Source organism: Bemisia tabaci, chromosome 7, assembly GCF_918797505.1.
Source record: "Bemisia tabaci chromosome 7, PGI_BMITA_v3".
In the NCBI taxonomy this organism is placed as follows: Eukaryota; Metazoa; Arthropoda; class Insecta; order Hemiptera; family Aleyrodidae; genus Bemisia; species Bemisia tabaci.
Window position 1 is genome coordinate 6,264,569 of NC_092799.1, and position 17,026 is coordinate 6,281,594.

The 17,026-nt window shown below is 37.4% G+C and overlaps 2 protein-coding genes across 4 annotated transcripts in view; one reads left to right on the forward strand and one right to left on the reverse strand.

The window, feature by feature from the left end:
* Positions 1-17,026, forward strand: part of Gem2 (Gemin 2) — a 48,902-nt gene that overhangs the window by 22,460 nt on the left and 9,416 nt on the right. For all 3 annotated transcript variants that reach the window (XM_072302599.1, XM_072302597.1, XM_072302598.1), the window contains exons 4-7: positions 139-294; positions 5,126-5,215; positions 7,884-8,066; positions 9,773-11,666. In XM_072302599.1, the coding sequence (XP_072158700.1) occupies positions 139-294; positions 5,126-5,215; positions 7,884-8,066; positions 9,773-9,880 (537 nt within the window). In that variant the 3' untranslated portion in view covers positions 9,881-11,666. The remainder of the gene's footprint in view (positions 1-138; positions 295-5,125; positions 5,216-7,883; positions 8,067-9,772; positions 11,667-17,026) is intronic.
* LOC140225083 (uncharacterized) lies at positions 12,323-17,019 on the reverse strand. Its single transcript, XM_072302595.1, has 2 exons — positions 16,708-17,019; positions 12,323-16,119 (listed from the first exon to the last, which is right to left on the reverse strand). The coding sequence occupies exon 2, from the start codon at positions 16,112-16,114 to the stop codon at positions 13,061-13,063; it is 3,054 nt and encodes a 1,017-aa protein (XP_072158696.1). The 5' UTR covers positions 16,115-16,119; positions 16,708-17,019; the 3' UTR covers positions 12,323-13,060.

The following is a 17,026-nucleotide window of genomic DNA, read 5'->3' on the forward strand; positions in this document are numbered from 1 at the left end:
AAACATGATTCTGTTAATAGCGCAACTGGCCCATTGTACCAGTCTAAATAATCAGCTCATCGTTTTATTATTTTTTTCCTTTAGTTTTCTTCCTCCTACCTGAAAGAATTGTATTTATAATTTCCTTTTTGTGGACAGATTCCAGAGGCACCTCCTGCCAGAGATGATCTCAAACCAACCAAAGCTTGGCAGTCTCACCAGATGGAAAATTTTTTAGCTTTAAAGTCGCAAGTAGAATCAATCAAAGCTAAGTTGTCGGAAGATGGAATCAATGACTTGGAGTTAGTTAACCTGGTAAGCCTTTTAGCCTGTGGGGTCTTGAATGTGAAAGAGCATTTTGCAGTACAAAATGAAGGAATTTCTGAATTTTACTTCATTGTAGAAAAAGGAAATATTTCTCTGTTTAGAAATCGAGTAGATTTTGTTGTATAGAGTGAAATTGGGGGTAGGTAATAGATGCAAAAATTTTTTAGAATAATGATAAGTTTTGCACACAGATAATTTCTCATTCCATGCCAAATCAAACCAAAATTTGACCCGACCTCTCCAGAATTTGATGAAATTTGGTACACTCTCTCAACTCATTGAGTTGATTCCAAGAATTTGATTTTTTAATTTTTTTGTCCATTATTTGAACTTTTATCGAACTTTAAAGTTCGAGTAAAATAACGGAGGTTATCCCCTTCAATTGCCTGTATTTTCGGAGCCGTTTATTTGATTTGAACCGTTTTGGTGCCGATTAAAACCTCTTAAAACGGTCTTCCCACGTATGCACACCAAATCTGAATTCAACTTCAAAATTTTTTTTTATAACAATTTTAAAGTGTAAAATTGAGCTATCTCGAAAAGGGGCGCATAGAATCCTACGATTTTTTTCCCAGAGATTGGTCATATCTGTATCTACACACTTGCCAAAAATCAAAGTGGAGACTTGGTGGAGTCAAAAGATATGACCGAAAAAGCAGCGTTTTTTTCCGGTGCGATAGCGCGACGGGTGACGAGAGCGGCGTTCCGAAAATCCGTCGAGGCGTGGGGGACTGCATTGCGGTATTGCCGATACTGACGCGCCCTGTTGATCACACACACTGCACACTCCAGATCGCGATGGTCATGCCTTCAACTCTTTACAGCTCCGCCCGATAATCATCGAATGCTTTCACTGCCTTCATGACGTCATCCGCAGGGAGGTTGTAAACCCTCCCCGTGGGTATTGTTGGATTCACTTTGCAAAGAATATCACACGATGCAATCCATAGAGGGTCCGCCAGCGTCGGGTACTTAGATGAAGATGAAGGTCCGTGCGGGTGCAGGAAAGAAAGGAAAACGATGCCTTCTTCCTCATTTTTTTCCAGGACATAACCAATCCACCATTCCTCTTCATACACAACGACGACATAACCAGACATTTCACTGAATGTTAGAGTTGACACCTCCGCTCAATAGTTCGTTCTTCGGCATCCTGGGAAGACGATTAAAATTTTACCAGCAGTTTACCCTCATTACTGGACGGAATGTAGGAATGAAACTTGCACGTTCCTGTAATTAGTAATGCTGTCAAGAAACGCTCTCTCAAAAAATCCTCCTCTTCAATGTTATCTTCTTTTGTGACATATTCGAAATGAATGCGCTCGATAGCTTCTCTGGCCCAATCATACAAGACGCGAGGTGTTAGTATTTGATCAGCATAAGGCCGTTGCAGGCTTGCCTTGGCTGCTAATCTTTTGACAGTACCGCCTAGCCCGTTGCAGGGCCCTTTGCCATGCGACATTTAAAAAAAATGCCATTCTGCCGACACTTGGAAATCCTTTTCATGATATGTTAAATTGATAAAAATTTTTCTATTTCTATACTGTGCGGCGCAGCCATCCGAAAAATAAACAACTTTTTTTATCGTTTTTAACTGAGCCTTTAAAAACTCTATCAATCGCTTTTGAAAAACGTGAACAGCGACAGTATCATGCTCTAAACTCTCAGAAATAATCACGAAACTGAGATACTTCAGCTCTTGGGTTTCACTGTCCTTGTAATATGCAAGGAAAGGGTGTATCGTTGATTGGGTGGCGGCCCGATGATAACTTTGAGCTTCATCCTGGATTACAAAAGTATAGTTCTCCGCGAAATCTCCTAGGGCAATAACCTCACCGTCTTGGAGCGAATTTTTCTTGTTCTTGAGGAATGAGCTTTGTTGCTGCGCACTGAAATGATGAACTCGCAAATCGAGTAATTTTTCGCTGAAAAATTCCATAAAGGCCTCCGCAGATAGTGTTGTTAGTTCTAGATTGCACCTGTCCACCGTAACCCACTTCCTGAAAGTCACATGCTCAACAAAGTGTTCTTCAAAAGCTTCTTCCAATATTGTCTCTACTTTGCTGATTCCAGGGCATTGTTTGCATTTTCCCATGTGACAGTTTTCATTTGGCGTTTCGCACATGATGAGCTGAAGGCAATCCTTGTAATTTTTTATAGTGCCGTTTGTGAGTGATGCCAAGCTGGAGTTTTCAATCATTAATTTAACATTTTGATGAATCAAACAGACACACACGCTATGCGTGCCTTTTGGCCCCGCCAAAATACAGTTTTTGGGCCGCAGCTCTGCGAATTTGGAGAAACCAGTTTTGATGTTTTCGTTCTCTGTTTTAAAGAGCTCGTGCATTTCTCGAAGATTTATCAGCATCAACTGTTTCTGAACACATAATTTGGCACCTGTTTCATCTCGAATTTTCACGCAATCTTTTTTACCTGGCATTAACCGGCCCACTTCATCGCTGTTGTAAAAGGCTTTACCAGAGCTATACTTTCCGATGGTAAAGAACGGCCAGACCTCTGATCTGCTGTTGATAAGGGTCCTTTCTTAGCCAAAAGCTGCCGCGACTGCGAGACTATGTAACTGGATACATTAAATTCCTCCATTACTTTTTGCCGTGTCCAAGTGGGCGGGAGTGTTGTCAAAAACGTGAGTTTTTGGTTCCGGGTCTCAAATCCATTAAACATTTTTTTGAAGTGTTCCATCAGCTCATTTTCAGTGGCATTGGCAAATCGAAAAATTCCTGATTTTAGAACGTGGTTTATCTGTTTCACTTTTGTCGTGGCATATTTTTTGACAGTCAATCTTTTTTTCTTAACGGGTGATTCACCGAGCGATGCAAGTGATAGGTTTAAGGCCTCGATCGAAATTGATGTGCTTTCGAAGGAAGGATCCTCTGTCGATTAATCGGAGGCGATGCATATTTCGGGTTCAGGGAGGGGTGCTTTCATTGATGAGCTCTGAGGAATCTCTGCATGCTGTTTTTCCAACCGAATTTTTTGTAGCGCCCATCGGCATTCTGCGCAAATTTTCGCATCGGAGGGCAGTTCTCTGACGGTTACCATCCACTCTGAAACTCGCCGCAAAGATTTTTTGATGTGATAGTGACCCTCCTTCTTCAAAGGGTTGCAGCAGTAAGAGGTAAATGATTTCCTTTTATTCATTTTAATTGAAAATGAGTTAAGAGTTTTTATAAGATTGCAAGCCGTCACTGGATGGACAAAATGAGAGTTTTAGAATTTCTTTAACAGGAAATTTGGAATTAGAGGATTGCATGAAAAATTGCATGAAAGCGTAGAAAATTTTGGATGAGTTCAAATTATATAAAAATTGGATTGAATTCTTGCAATGAAATTTAAGAAAGGATAGGTAAAAATTTTCAAAAGTACATATTATATTCAATGCCACGGCAACGTCAGAACAGAGCATTTTCTTTGCAGAGACATGGAAACCCAGCCACCGTAATGTTGTCTGTTCCCGCTTTAAGTGAGCGAAATATCAAATAACAGTGGATGAACCGGCAACGCGGCAGTTTGCGGCGCATCGCCTTTGTTTCTCTCTCACTCAACCGGCGTGATCGAGATTCTCGGAACGCCGCGGCTCGGAGCCGCTCTCGTCACCCGTCGCGCTATCGCACGGGAAAAAAACGCTGCTTTTTCAGTCATATCTTTTGACTCCACCAAGTCTCCACTTTGATTTTTGGCAAGTGTGTAGGTACAGATATGACCAATCTCTGGGTAAAAAATCTTAGGATTCTATGCGCCCCTTTTTGAGATAGCTCAATTTTGCACTTTAAAATTGTTATAAAAAAAAATTTTGAAGTTGAATTCAAATTTGGTGTGCATATGTGGAAAGACCGTTTTAAGAGGTTTTAATCGGCACCAAAACGGTTCAAATCGAATAAACGGCTCCGAAAATACAGGCAATTGAAGGGGATAACCTCCGTTATTTTACTCGAACTTAAAAGTTCGATAAAAGCTCAACTAATGGACAAAAAAATTAAAAAATCCAATTCTTGGAATCAACTCAATGAGTTGAGAGAGTGTACCTTTCATCAAATTCTGGAGAGGTCGGGTCAAATTTTGGTTTGATTTGGCATGGAATGACTATGAACCTCCTCCTATTTTTTGTCTCTTTTTACAGTGGGCAAAATTCTGCTAGCGCAAAAATCAAAGTTGTTACTCATAGAAAGTGTCTCAAAAATCACGATGAGCGCATCGGCAAAATCTGAAATGCACTCCTTACTTCACAATTAAAATAAGAAATTTGCGTTTTTTCGAGCTTCTAGCTTAAAAAACGGTATCACATCACAGGTGAACATTTCTTCAAAGGAGTCATTCCATCCAACCCCTGCTCATGTGGATTCTACGTAATATTCAACATAGCCGATGCCAATCCGCCAAAACACATTTGGGACGATGATTCTAACCACCTGAAACAATCAGCGTGTTTACATTCACATTTTTCTCGTGTTGATAGATATCCGCCTTGATTGACCTCTTGCTCACCTCAACTTGCATGCAAAAGCGTCGGGTATGTTGAGCAGGGATTAAATGGAACGACTCTAAGGAAATGTTCACCTGTGCTGTAGTATCCTTTTTGAAGTGGGAATCTTAAAAAAACGCAAATTTCTCTCACAGATTGTGAAGTTAGGAGTGCTTCTCAGAGTTTGCTGATGCGCTCATAGTAATTTTTGAGACATTATCTACATGGAAGAACTCTTATTTTTCTCTGGCAAAAGTTTGCAACTGGCCCATTATTATTATGTTAATAATTAGAAGTTGGCATGATCACTAATTTTGGACCAATGTTTTGTTTCAGCCCAAAGCAGAGAGGGAAAAGAAGTGGAAAGCCTTAGTTTTAGAGCAGAAAATTGTCCCGTCTCTGAAGCTTATGTTATCTTTTGATCAAGTGAGTATTCAATTCTCAACTTTTGCTCCAAATGCATACAATCTGACAGGTCTCACATCCCTGTTTCTAGGAAGAAATTCAGGGATATGAGAGGGAAAAATTTCTGTCCGAATCAAGCAGTCAAATTTTGAACTGAATGAGTCATTAGGGACTTACAATTTTGTAACATCATAAGAGAAATCTGAAAAAGTCATCTATGATCCCCTAGCTTGTTCATGAATTGATTTTGTAACAAAGATATATTACTTTCTCCCAGCAGGGTGCATTTAGAACTATAATGTACCAAAAATAGGGGGGGGGGGACTTCCCTCCAGTTGTAGTTCTATGAATTTAAGAATTAAAGAATTTTTGAGAAAGATTGTAATCATCGAATTCCTTAATTTTTGCACTTGTCAAACAATGTTCTCTGTAGGAGGGGAGGAGAGATCAACTCTGAAGATAAGTTAGTTTCCAGATATCAGCTTTAAGATTACACTGCATTGCATGAAAAGAAACCAACCTCTTCAGATCATTTTAGAACTACATAGCAAATGTGACTTAGTCCCTAGTCACAAACTTCACCTCTTAGTGAATATTACTATCAGCCTTCAAAAAATTGTTGCTTCAAGGCAAAATCATATTAAACAATGCAAATGTCCCCCTTGTTGTCCAGATAGACTTGAAGGATGGTCTTTCGAGTCTCTACTTAACCACCCAGATGCAAAACCCCGTTTTCACTTGTTCTCCATGGTATTTCTGGCGCCCTAACTTTTGTCAATTTATTTATAAAAAGTATGAGTCATTACCGTCAAGACCCAGAGCTTCATAATCTCTGGCATGAGCAGCCTCTGCATATGCTTTGCGGCAGTAAGTTTACCAATAAGCCACTGTTGCTGAGTTGAGTTCGGTATCTGTTCTGGTGAGACTGGCCTTAATGCCACATTTTCCTCCGGATATTTTTTTTTTTTGATAAATAATAAGAATCATGACTGCCGGATTACCAAGTGCAGCATCACATCAAGCAGATCTGGCAAATGTAACCCAGATATTAAAACACTACATATTAAAAGAAAGTGACTATGATTATAGATCAAAATGAGACTAGAAAACCTAAAGAACTAATTTTTGCTTTAATGGGACATCAGAAATTGACGGATTAAAAAGTATCAATTTTCTCTAGAAGACAAAGAAATGCCAATAATAGACCAATGAGAAAAATTATAAGCTGAATCCAAGCAAAACAAGCAATTTTTTTCTAACAAAACAGCAAATTATAAGGACTTCCAGCAGATCCAGTCTACTATAATCTACTATAATTCTGTTGCACGAAAGAGATCCAGCCAAATGATTATACTTTTTACAGGTAAAATGGCACAAAAATCATGGTGGGCTTGTCAAAAGAGTCTGAATCCATTCCTTAGCGCGCAAGCTGTGTAGTTTGTAACTTGCTTTTTCAAGTTTCCCGGGTCTGTGAGCAGTTTTTCTCAGTCACCGCTGAGCAGGTTTTTATAGGCAGAGGAATAAGAAAAACTGACGTAAATAAACAAACGAGTCCACCTTTTTCTATTGTACAATTTCAATCAATTTCAAGCGTTTGTTTCTTTTTCTCTCTTAATTTTGCAAGAACAATAGCTTTAAATCAATTGAAATCTTACGCAAGGAGAGTTTCTAACAGTTGGCGAAATTGTTTCTTTGTTTAGGTTAAGTCTCTCTGGGCAAACCTGACTGTCGCCCACCAAGAAAAAACCGCCCCCATACCCCATAAATTTGAAAAAGGAGGTTTCAAACTACGCAGATTGTGAGCTAAGGAGTGGATTTCAGACCTTTTTGATGTACATAATGTGATTTTTGAGTGACTTTATACTTAGAAAGTGCATTCAATTGGCTGCATCTCTTGCGTGCAACAGACCCATTGGCAAAACCAAGTCGAATATTGTGCAGAATTTTTGCGTCACTTTGATTGATGCATATAATATTTAATTTTACTCAATTATTTTCTGAAAATTTTTCCGGGAATGGCCAATTTTCATTTCTGCTCCACAAGTTGGTGTAGAAAAGTTCCTTCTTTCAAGAGACAGTCTACATACAATTAAAAATTCTCCATATCTGACAGCACCTTTAATCTGTGGCTGAATACAAAAATTTTTGTTGTGTAGCGCCACAAGCCGAGGCTTAACGGCATGTAATCAGTTACTTTAATCTGTCCCAAGTGGATAATGTATTTGCTTTAAATTTGTAACTGCAAATTTTAGCTTGAGCTTTGTAGTTTCACCAGCTCGAAAGGGACTACTAGACAAGGTCCAAACTTCACATCACTTTTGTCTCTTCAAAATATAATGTAGAAAACTATCACACAACAGGGAGTTTGGATATTAACTTCTAAACGAGGTATCAATAAGTAGTTTGAACATAGATCAAATGGAAGTCAGATTATACTAATGGCGTCATTTGTATTTTTGCCATTCGACCAGTGTCAATTGTAAACACTCAAATCGTGTTTAAGCATTGACTTCCAGACTTCCTGTCCTGTGATTCGTACTCCTCGTGAAATTTGGAGGAGGAAACATGATGCTTGGTACTAAAATTCATGCCTTGTCTCTCCTCCATTTTTTACATTCTTACTTGTGGGATGACTTTATCAACTGAAAGAATTATTATTAATTGAATTTTGGCAATGTTTCATCAACAGGTTCGATGTGAGAATCTTATCATTTATGTCAATGAATGGATAGAACAGAAATTAATTGATATTTGGGAGGTAGGACCCCTGCTGTACAGTGTCTTTGTGTGTATGGAAATGCCACTGGATTCTAGTATTGTCTTCAATCTTCGCACTCTAGCACGGCATTGCGCCTTTACGCGCGTTCAAGAGGTAACAATTTGCATTTACCTGTTTTACTTCCCTAACGTAATTGTATTTTTCAAGTAACTGATTACTTAATCATTGACGGATATTTGCGCGGATTTTTTATACAAATTTTATGAATCACCCTTCCCTTCTCTCTCTTAATATATGTCTGATGGCTAGTAATGACCGTCCTAATGAGTTTGATTAAATTGGATTAGCACCTGTGACAAAAATTGAAATGTGTATGATAACCGAGTGAAGTTTGTTAGTGAATGCTCGGTTGTCCGTCTAAACCTATAAGAAAACGAATAGATGAAATTGTTTCTTCTTAAATCAAAAGGAGGTTGAAAAAACCTAAAACTCACTTGTGACAATAACTTTAATTTTCGTTGCATATGCATTTCATGTTGGCAGCTCATCATTTGTGCAATTCAAGCCATTTTTGAGTCGTACCAATGACAAACTGCCAGCCTGAAACATGTCTGTTGAGTAAATTATAATAATTGTCACATTGGAAAGTTTCTCCCAAAATTCAAAGCATGCAATTCTTTTATTGATTCAATATGTAATGAAAGTTTGCTGTGTTTGTGGTAATCTGTCTTTTACAGGATACTTTTTCAATTTTATTCTCAATGAAGGCTGATTCGAATTTTTTTCGGCCACTCTATTGGGAGTTCCCTCTCAGAAACATTTAACCATTGTCAACGGTAAATCGACGGTGTAAGTCGGCAATCACACAACTCGTTTGCAGTATCTGAAAATCTCCGCCTCTGTGTTATTTTTTTAAAGGAGAACAAATTGACATCATTCCTTGAAGTTTTCGCAGAATTTTCTTCGCACAAAGAAGAAAAATAACAGCAGTTTTAAAGAATTGCCGTTGAGTAGTTTTCCGTTTGAAAAATAAAGTATGACAGGAAGTCTGCGACGTCGCAAACCGAGTTATGTGATTGCCGACTTACACCGTCGAAATTTTTACTGTTTTAAGCAATAAGTAGACATTTATTGTTGGAATTTTTTGACATCCTATTTACAAAAGATATTGCCATCTACCAGCCTTTAAATTAAACAAAAAAATCCCGACTTGTACTACAGGGAGAAAACTGAATTGAGGAAAAATCACGGAAAAGTTAGCAATAATTGAGTTATTGGGTGCTGAAAAGGCATTACTTGGTTCTTGTGTTACTGAATCCCCACTGCTACTTAATGTTGCAGAGGAGAAACATTTGGATGAATTTTCCAGAACTTTCATTTTACGCATTGTAAAGTCAATCAAAGTTCATCAATAAAAGTTACAACGCATTACACACATTTGCTTTGATCATAATTAATGAAATTTGAGCAGAGATCCTGAGACACTGCAACCAAGAAGTGCCTTTTCTATGCTCAGAGTTTCAATTACTTGAAAATTCTGCAGAAAGTGCTTGAAAAGTGCTTGATTTTTAGTTTGTATTATTGAGGAAACAATATTAACTGACTTATAGCATTAGCAGACTGATAATTGAAATTGTCAAACAAAGAAGGAAAGGGACAATGTAGCGATCCTTTTGGTGAAAGCGAGTGGTTGCAATATTAAATTAGTAAGTAATGGACTAACAAATGGCAACCGACCAGACCTTATGGTTAGTCAATCATTTTCTCCCTTAGTCTATAACGACCATCAGTTTCTTACAGTTGTTTTAACAATCATCAGTTGATTACAAGAAGTTAATCTATTTTACTTTTGCTTGCAGAACAATTTAGATGATAAGAAATTAGCCACTTTGAATCTCTTCATTTGCATCATCAGCAATTTTTTCGCCCAGAAGGACTTAATGGATGCCAGGAGCGATGGCCTATGATCTCGATTTTAAGTAAATTTTTTAAAATATTCTCAGGTTTGTCAGATAATGCACTTGTTATTATGTCTTCCGTGAAGACTAGGAAAGACTCCTGGAATTCACCTCCTCTCGGAATGATTTGAATCTTGGAAATTAATTTTTTTTTTTGTCAAATAAATCAATTTTGGATTGATATTTTACAACTTGCTAGCTCAGCCACATAATTCTTAGAGCATTTTGTGTCAGGTATTGATCAGATTAATTGAAAATTAATATCAAAGCATGCACATATTGCCGAGTGATATCCTGGATTCTTCCATCTCAACTTGACAAGAACCAATCTGATCAAAATGGAGTTTAATATTGTATCCAGCATCCAAATGTACATGGTAATGTAAACAACTTAAAACCTTTGTGATGACTCCAAATTTCCACAATTTGGGTTCTATGTAGTTTCTGGCTTGATATTTGCATTCAGATTGATCGTAACAAGAAAATAAAATAACAAGAACACAATTAATACTACATTCTATCTAAAGTGAGCGAGGATACCTTTTTTAAAATTAAAACAGAGTTATTATAGAATGAGCAGATATTAACCAGTTTTTAATGTTGCTCACTGATAATGCACACACACTTTTTGGTGGGAGAGGTGTGGGGTGGGAAGGGGCTTCTCTGATACCTTCATACCTCATTACAGAAGCATAGGAAAAATAATCTCAAGAAGATAAGGAGTGAGTAAAAAGAACAAAAAGTAAGTTATGTGCTTTCTTCTGTTAGGTAACAGGGAAAAAATTGTAAAATCTTTTTCTTTTCACTGTTCATTACTAAACTTCAATGAAAATGAGATAACTGATGCCTTTCTACTGATGGAGTGAGGAAAAAACAGCCAAAAGTCAAGCCTTAGAGTCCAGCGCTATTGTAGTCAGTGTCTGTTGTTCTTTTCTTTTCCCAAGGGGATCATCATTGAACAAGGTAGGATCTGTCTGGCTAGTATTATTTGATGTGCTACTTGTACGATAGTTTGAAGTAGATGCATTATTAGGGATTGAGTGGGTTAGTATCCCTGAAACTTTATTTAGTTCATTTATGCTAGTGAGTACTTTAGTTTGACTAGGCAGAGAAACATTTATCAAAGAGTTATTACCTCCTTCAATTTCTGTGAGATTACTCGAGGTTTGTTCGCCTTCACCAGGTTCGTTTGAAAGTGCTGCATCAGTAGACTTGTTCTCTCCCCCAGTCCTTGTGAGGTCCCTCAAAGCTTGCTCCAGTTCAGCAACTTTTGTTGACAAAGCATCCAGTTTGGCTTTGCAGCTCTAGGAGCCATTGCATTCATCTTTTGATAGTCGATTTTCATCGAATGTAACGTTGTTGTGGTTCGACACAACCTCACTTTTCTTGTTGGGAGATGTGAAGATCATCTTACTTGAGATAGGTGTATTAACCAGTTTCAGGGCTTTGACTGGTTTGGTTGATTTTCTGAATTCTCAGTAGGCGGAGTCCCCTGTTTGGAGCCACTGTTGCGAGTATTGGTGCCATTTTGAGAGGAGCTACGGCTCTCACTTGAGGTCGACCTACCACTTTCACTTGAGGTCGAGCTACCCCTTTCACTTGAGATCAAGCTACCGCTTTCACTTGAGGTCGAGCTACTGCTCTCGCTCTCACTATCACTTGTACTAAGGATTTCAACTTCTGTCACCTCATTGACTGTCAATGCTTGTTTTTCAGATTTTCTTGCCTGTTGAGAGAACACTTGTCCTATTGAATACACAACTCCATCTTTGTCCAATGGACTAGGATTATGGAGGTGGGCATTAATTTCAAAAGGGGGATTTTTCAGATGACAGAAAAATGAGAAATCAGGTTCTCTATATTACCAAAAGAGCTATTGGGTAATATTTTTTGAACCTTCTAGTATCTGAAAAATATGATGGTCCCGATGTTTTTGATAAGTTTCGTCAAAATTTTTAGGAATAAAGACGAGAAAAACTTAAAAAAACTCACGTCCGTAACGTCAGAACTTTCCATAACATGGCAGCAAGTTTTCGCCGTATTTCGATTAATTTGTACATATTTTGAAAGCTTACGATCAGGTCTACCTAAAAAAACTCCAAAGTTTGTTTTAATCAAAGTTTTAGTTGTGTTGAGTCATGCTTAACAATGAATTTTAAGAAAAATTGCGAATTTCAAGATCTAAGATATTGCTGAATTTATAGTGCGCATGCTGCAAGTACGTAATAAGGACCTCAACTTGAGAAGTACGTCCTATCCTCGGTCTTAAATGCAAAAAAAGATATAGAATAGGTAATATTTACCAAATTGACCCTTTAAAACTACCTTGAATGTCCCCGTTACGGACGTGAGTTTTGCGAAATTCACGTTATGGACTTGAACATGTTGTGACGGACTTGAGTTTGCAGTTTTAAAGTGCAAACTTTTTAGACTAAAATCGTGAAGAGAAAGTACTGGAACGAAAAATTTTATTTACAAAAAAAACATAATAACTGGAATGCACCATTCATTCCAAACAAAAATGTTGAGAGAGCACATTTTTCAAAAAAGAGGAACACGAACACTTAGTAACTAAAAGAGGAATGCAAAAACTTATAACTAAAAAAAAAAAAATTCTAAAGAAGATTAGAGTTCTGAAAAATTGTCCTTTAAACTGAAGGCTTAAAATTCTAAAGAATGAAATAGTTTGTCTTAAATAATGCGCTATTCTACTATAATACTGAGCTTAAGGCTGGACTTTTGTTAGAAAAATTTGAAATAAAACGAGAGCTTCATATTAGAGAATAAGTCAAAAATAAACTTAGGAAAGTAAAAAAATAAAATTGCACCGTGTGGTAGCGAATTACTATAAACTAAATAAACATGTAAAAGAAAAAAACATTTTTAGTAAAGACATTATATATGAAATGAAAAACTTTCGTATCGAAAGGAATAAGAAAAAAATTAAGAAACAAATTAATAGAAAAATGAAAAAAATCAAAAAAAATTTGTTAGGTTTTTTGGTAAGAAAGCAAGAGGAAACAGTATCCAGGATTTAAATCCTTATCCCCTTGGTTTCACTACACTACAAACCTCTAAGAGCTAGGCACTTGGCGAAAATAAATGAGGTAAATGTCTTGAAGACTTTAAGGCAAGTTATGAGGCTGGGTAACTACTCATGATTTAACTTGAGATCATTCGTATGACTAGTTACAAATCACGTAGATAGGATGTTGACAGTTTATCAACTAAGTCTACGTTTTCAAACACATAAAGTCTTGAGGAACACTTTGTGGGTGGTTTAAGGATAGTTAGAATGCCATCAAAGTTAACAACATGGATATCTGCTGTTGATGGCCAGAGGAAAAATCCACCGGAGCGACGCATGAAAGAAATTTTAGCTTTTTTTACGGCTAAGTCTACACTATTTATTCGACCAGGATACCACTCCTCATCAAAAATAACAGAAACATAAGTGTCAACTTTTAATTCTCGTTCATCTACATCGTGCAATGTCTTCAAATTACTGTCTGAATTTTCTTTGGTTGCCTCCGATTTGGACTGTGCTTTCTTTTTAATGGCTGCAGGCTTATTTACCTTCACTGCTGCGTTTTCCGAGTTGGGCGCTTTTTGTTCGATTTGCTGATCAAAGATGGTGCTTCCTTTAGGATAGTGAGTGCATTCGAGTTTGTTTCTGCAAATTAGACAAGAGAATTGCCTTATGTTCAATCGCTTTTCGTTCTTACAATCCAAAACAATCTGATGCAAAGCCATTGTGCCAGGAATAGTTGTAAGGCTCATATTTTCTAAGACTTTAGCAACTTCTTCAATTAGGGAATTTTCAATTTGAAAAACCTGAATTTTTAAATTCTCTAGTACCTGGACAAAAGTTTCAATGTCAGGAACATCCTTTCCACGACGCACTGCACTGTCGGCTGTCCTTTTGACCGTTCCACCAACTCCGTCCGCCACGGACTTGCCGTGACCCGCTTCGCTAAAATTGTATGATGCAAGTTCAAAGCCTAGCTGCTTCATATAGTGGCCAAATAAATGTATCTGGAATTTATTACGATATTGTTTCGTGGGCCCGTCACTTAACACATGAGCTTTTTTCACTCTAGGATGTTCATTTTTAATTTTGGAAAATACAGGAAGTAAGTGGCCCCAAATTGCTGCCGCGTCGTGACGAGGGGACTGAGCTACAGAGCAAAAAGATGTGCATGTTGTACTTTTTTTGTCGTTAGTATAGTAAGCGCCCGTTTGTAAAGTGAGCTGCGCGTTTGACGCGCCAAAATGACAACTTTGGACTTCAGATGTAAATTTAAGCTGGTAGTTCTCCGAAAAATCTATTATAATAAGCACCTCATCCTCGTTCAGTTTTTCTTTCATATCTTTAGAGAAGGTCAGCTGGTGATACACCCTGTAAGAATGTTTCATATAAGGCAAAAGTATATCATTCAAAGTTTCTTTCAGTTCCTTGATACTACAGTTACATTTAAGTTTTCTTGTCACCTTAACCATAAATTTTTTTCCATTTTTTTCTCTCTCCTCAGAGCAGCGGGCCCACTTGTGGTAAAAAACTGGGGTGTCTTCTGATAGGTCAGTCTTTTCAAAAATAATGGCTTTGTTTTTACACTCTTTACAAAGTCGGTACATGCAATTTAAATTTTTGAAATTGCAACAAAGAGACTGAAGTAGTTGCGAGGGAGATGAGAAATTGAGTAATTTTAACTGCTTGCATTTTTGAAAGAGAAACCGGAAATTCTCATGAGTAGCGCATAAGCACGTCTCTCTTTCGGTCAGCTTTAAAGGCACTATGTAGAAAGGTTTGCATAATCTGAAAAAAGAATAAGAAACTGAAATATTTTTGGTAGCCTTAAATTTTTTGTGTAATTCGATCAAAGATTCACTCAAGTACTTTTTCTGACGCTTTATTTTCTTCCTTGTGATTGTATCTTTTTTGCCCGGAGCGAAAAATGAGTTGTCATCATTTTCGAAAAACTTTCTAATTTCTTTGCGAAGGAAATTAAACTTCTTGCGGATCCCTTCGTTTTCAGCCGAATTTTTTGGGGTTTTCGTGAAAATTTTCCGCCAACCGGTCAGGCCCTTGAATACAGTCTTCAATTTGTACTTTTCCAAGTCACGCTTTCGTGAAAGAAGGCATTCAGCAACAGCAGTTTTCTTTTGAAGCTTATCTTTAGGATTTTCGGAAGTACTTGGAGAAGTAAGGCTTTTCTTCAAAACTTCAAATTCCAGTAGATTCTTTTTAACCGACTCGGTACCTTCTTTCATTGTTTGAGTTGCAATTTTGTTAGGGGAAGGGGATTGCGCATTTTGTTTTTCTTGAAACTGCTTCAGTCGGTAATATCTCTTCTTCCAAGTTTCAGCCAATTTTTTAGCATGTGCTGTAGCATTCATCTGATCTTGCTCTTTTTGTTTTTCTTCGGATCTACGCTTGCGCTGCATTCTTCTTCTTCTTCTTGCGCCTTGATCGTTTACTGGGTGCGGATCCTCATCGTTTCTGTGTGGTGAAGCAGGAGGGGAATTTTGATGCATAAAAGTCTCGCCTTCTCGAATTCTTTTTTTCTTTTCTGCCGTACGGTGATAACTTTCTCTCCAATTTTTGCGTTGTTTTCTTTTTTCTCTATCACTCATGGCAGATATAGTTTTAATTTTGCCACTTTTACGTCTCTCTCTAGCACGTTCTGCTTCTTTTTTCCGTGCTTCTTCTCTTTTTACAGGATCCATTTTTAGTCTCTCTCTAAATTCTTTTGCGCGACGTGCACCTGCTTTTCGTTTTTCAAGCAATGCTCGATCGCAAATTGCATTTTGCTTCACCGGTTTCTTTTTTGTGTTTTTGCTCTTCTTACTATCTGAACTTGGTTCCTTGCTGGGTAATGGCTTTTGTCGAACACTACGCCTTTTTTGCTGGTCAAGTGCGGATTGAATAACTTGTTTATCAGCTGGTTGTTCTTTTGGCAAAATATCTCTCTCTACGGTCACATCAGCTGTTTTTGATTCAGGTGGTTTATTTTCTGCTGCCTCGGCTCTCTTCTTCCGTCTCTCTTCACTCTGTAATGCTTTCTTCTTTTGTTTGTTCTCTAAATTCTTCTCGTACGCCTCTTCTTTCTGTTTTTTCAGTTTTGCTAACCATTCTTCTGAAACAATGGCAGCAGCTTTAGGGACAGCCGTATTGTTGACAACATGGTTCGTCTCAGAAGTGCTAGCAATATCAGGAACAATCGGATCAGCATTTTTGTCCATTTTTACTGTAACAAACAAATAAACCAAAACGGAAATTAGTTGTTGTTCGGTAACATGTTTTCTTTTGTTTTCTTTTGTTTTTTTTGCTTTGCAATTCAAAAACACACCATAAAATTAAATGTACACCTGGAAGGAGGGCTCTTTCTTCCACTGAATCATCATTATTATTTTTTTTTTGTTTTGTTTTGTTTTGTAAATTTTTTTTGCATTTTAATCCATGTTTAATCAACAGTTTTCATTTAAATATATACATTTGTGTAAAAAAAAAAATCATTTGAAATTTTACGACCAAAAGAGAGTTACAAAAGTGATTAAGAAACAATTTACTCAAGTCCATAACAACGACTCAAGTCCATAACACATGAACTTCGAAGTGGCGTTACGGACTCGAGTGTTATGGACTCGAGTTTTGACACAAAAAATGAACGCTAGCCGCCATATTGAAGTGCATTCAACGAGATGGTATCGTTTATCTAAACTAGCCACTACCCACTCTTGTAAAACGAGCAAAGTTTTAATTACATTCGGATTAAAATGAAAATAATGAGCGTTACGGACTTTAAACATGCAAGTTGACAAAATTATTTACTCACCAAAAGAAGTTATCACACTCTAATTAATTACTCGGACGATCACCAAACAAACGTACTTTCACTTTAACACATCCTCAGGTACTGGCCGCTAATGGCGGAGCCACGTGTACACCTTCCGCGCGCGCTCTGGTGCCTCTACTAGGTACCAAGCTTCGGTGTTATGGACTTGAGTCAAATCCCAGGTACAGGCTTTCTCTCGCGTAAAAAAATTATCCAGTGCACAGTAATTACCTATAATGTGTATTTTTCTAAACAGAAGAATATAATATAAATACTGAAACAGTTTACAGAATTCATTACTTCGTTAATCATCTAAATA

What these genes read in the sequence shown, in the direction of transcription:
- LOC140225083 (XM_072302595.1), bottom strand. Translation starts at nt 16,114, where the DNA reads ATGGACAAAAATGCTGATCCGATTGTTCCTGATATTGCTAGCACTTCT.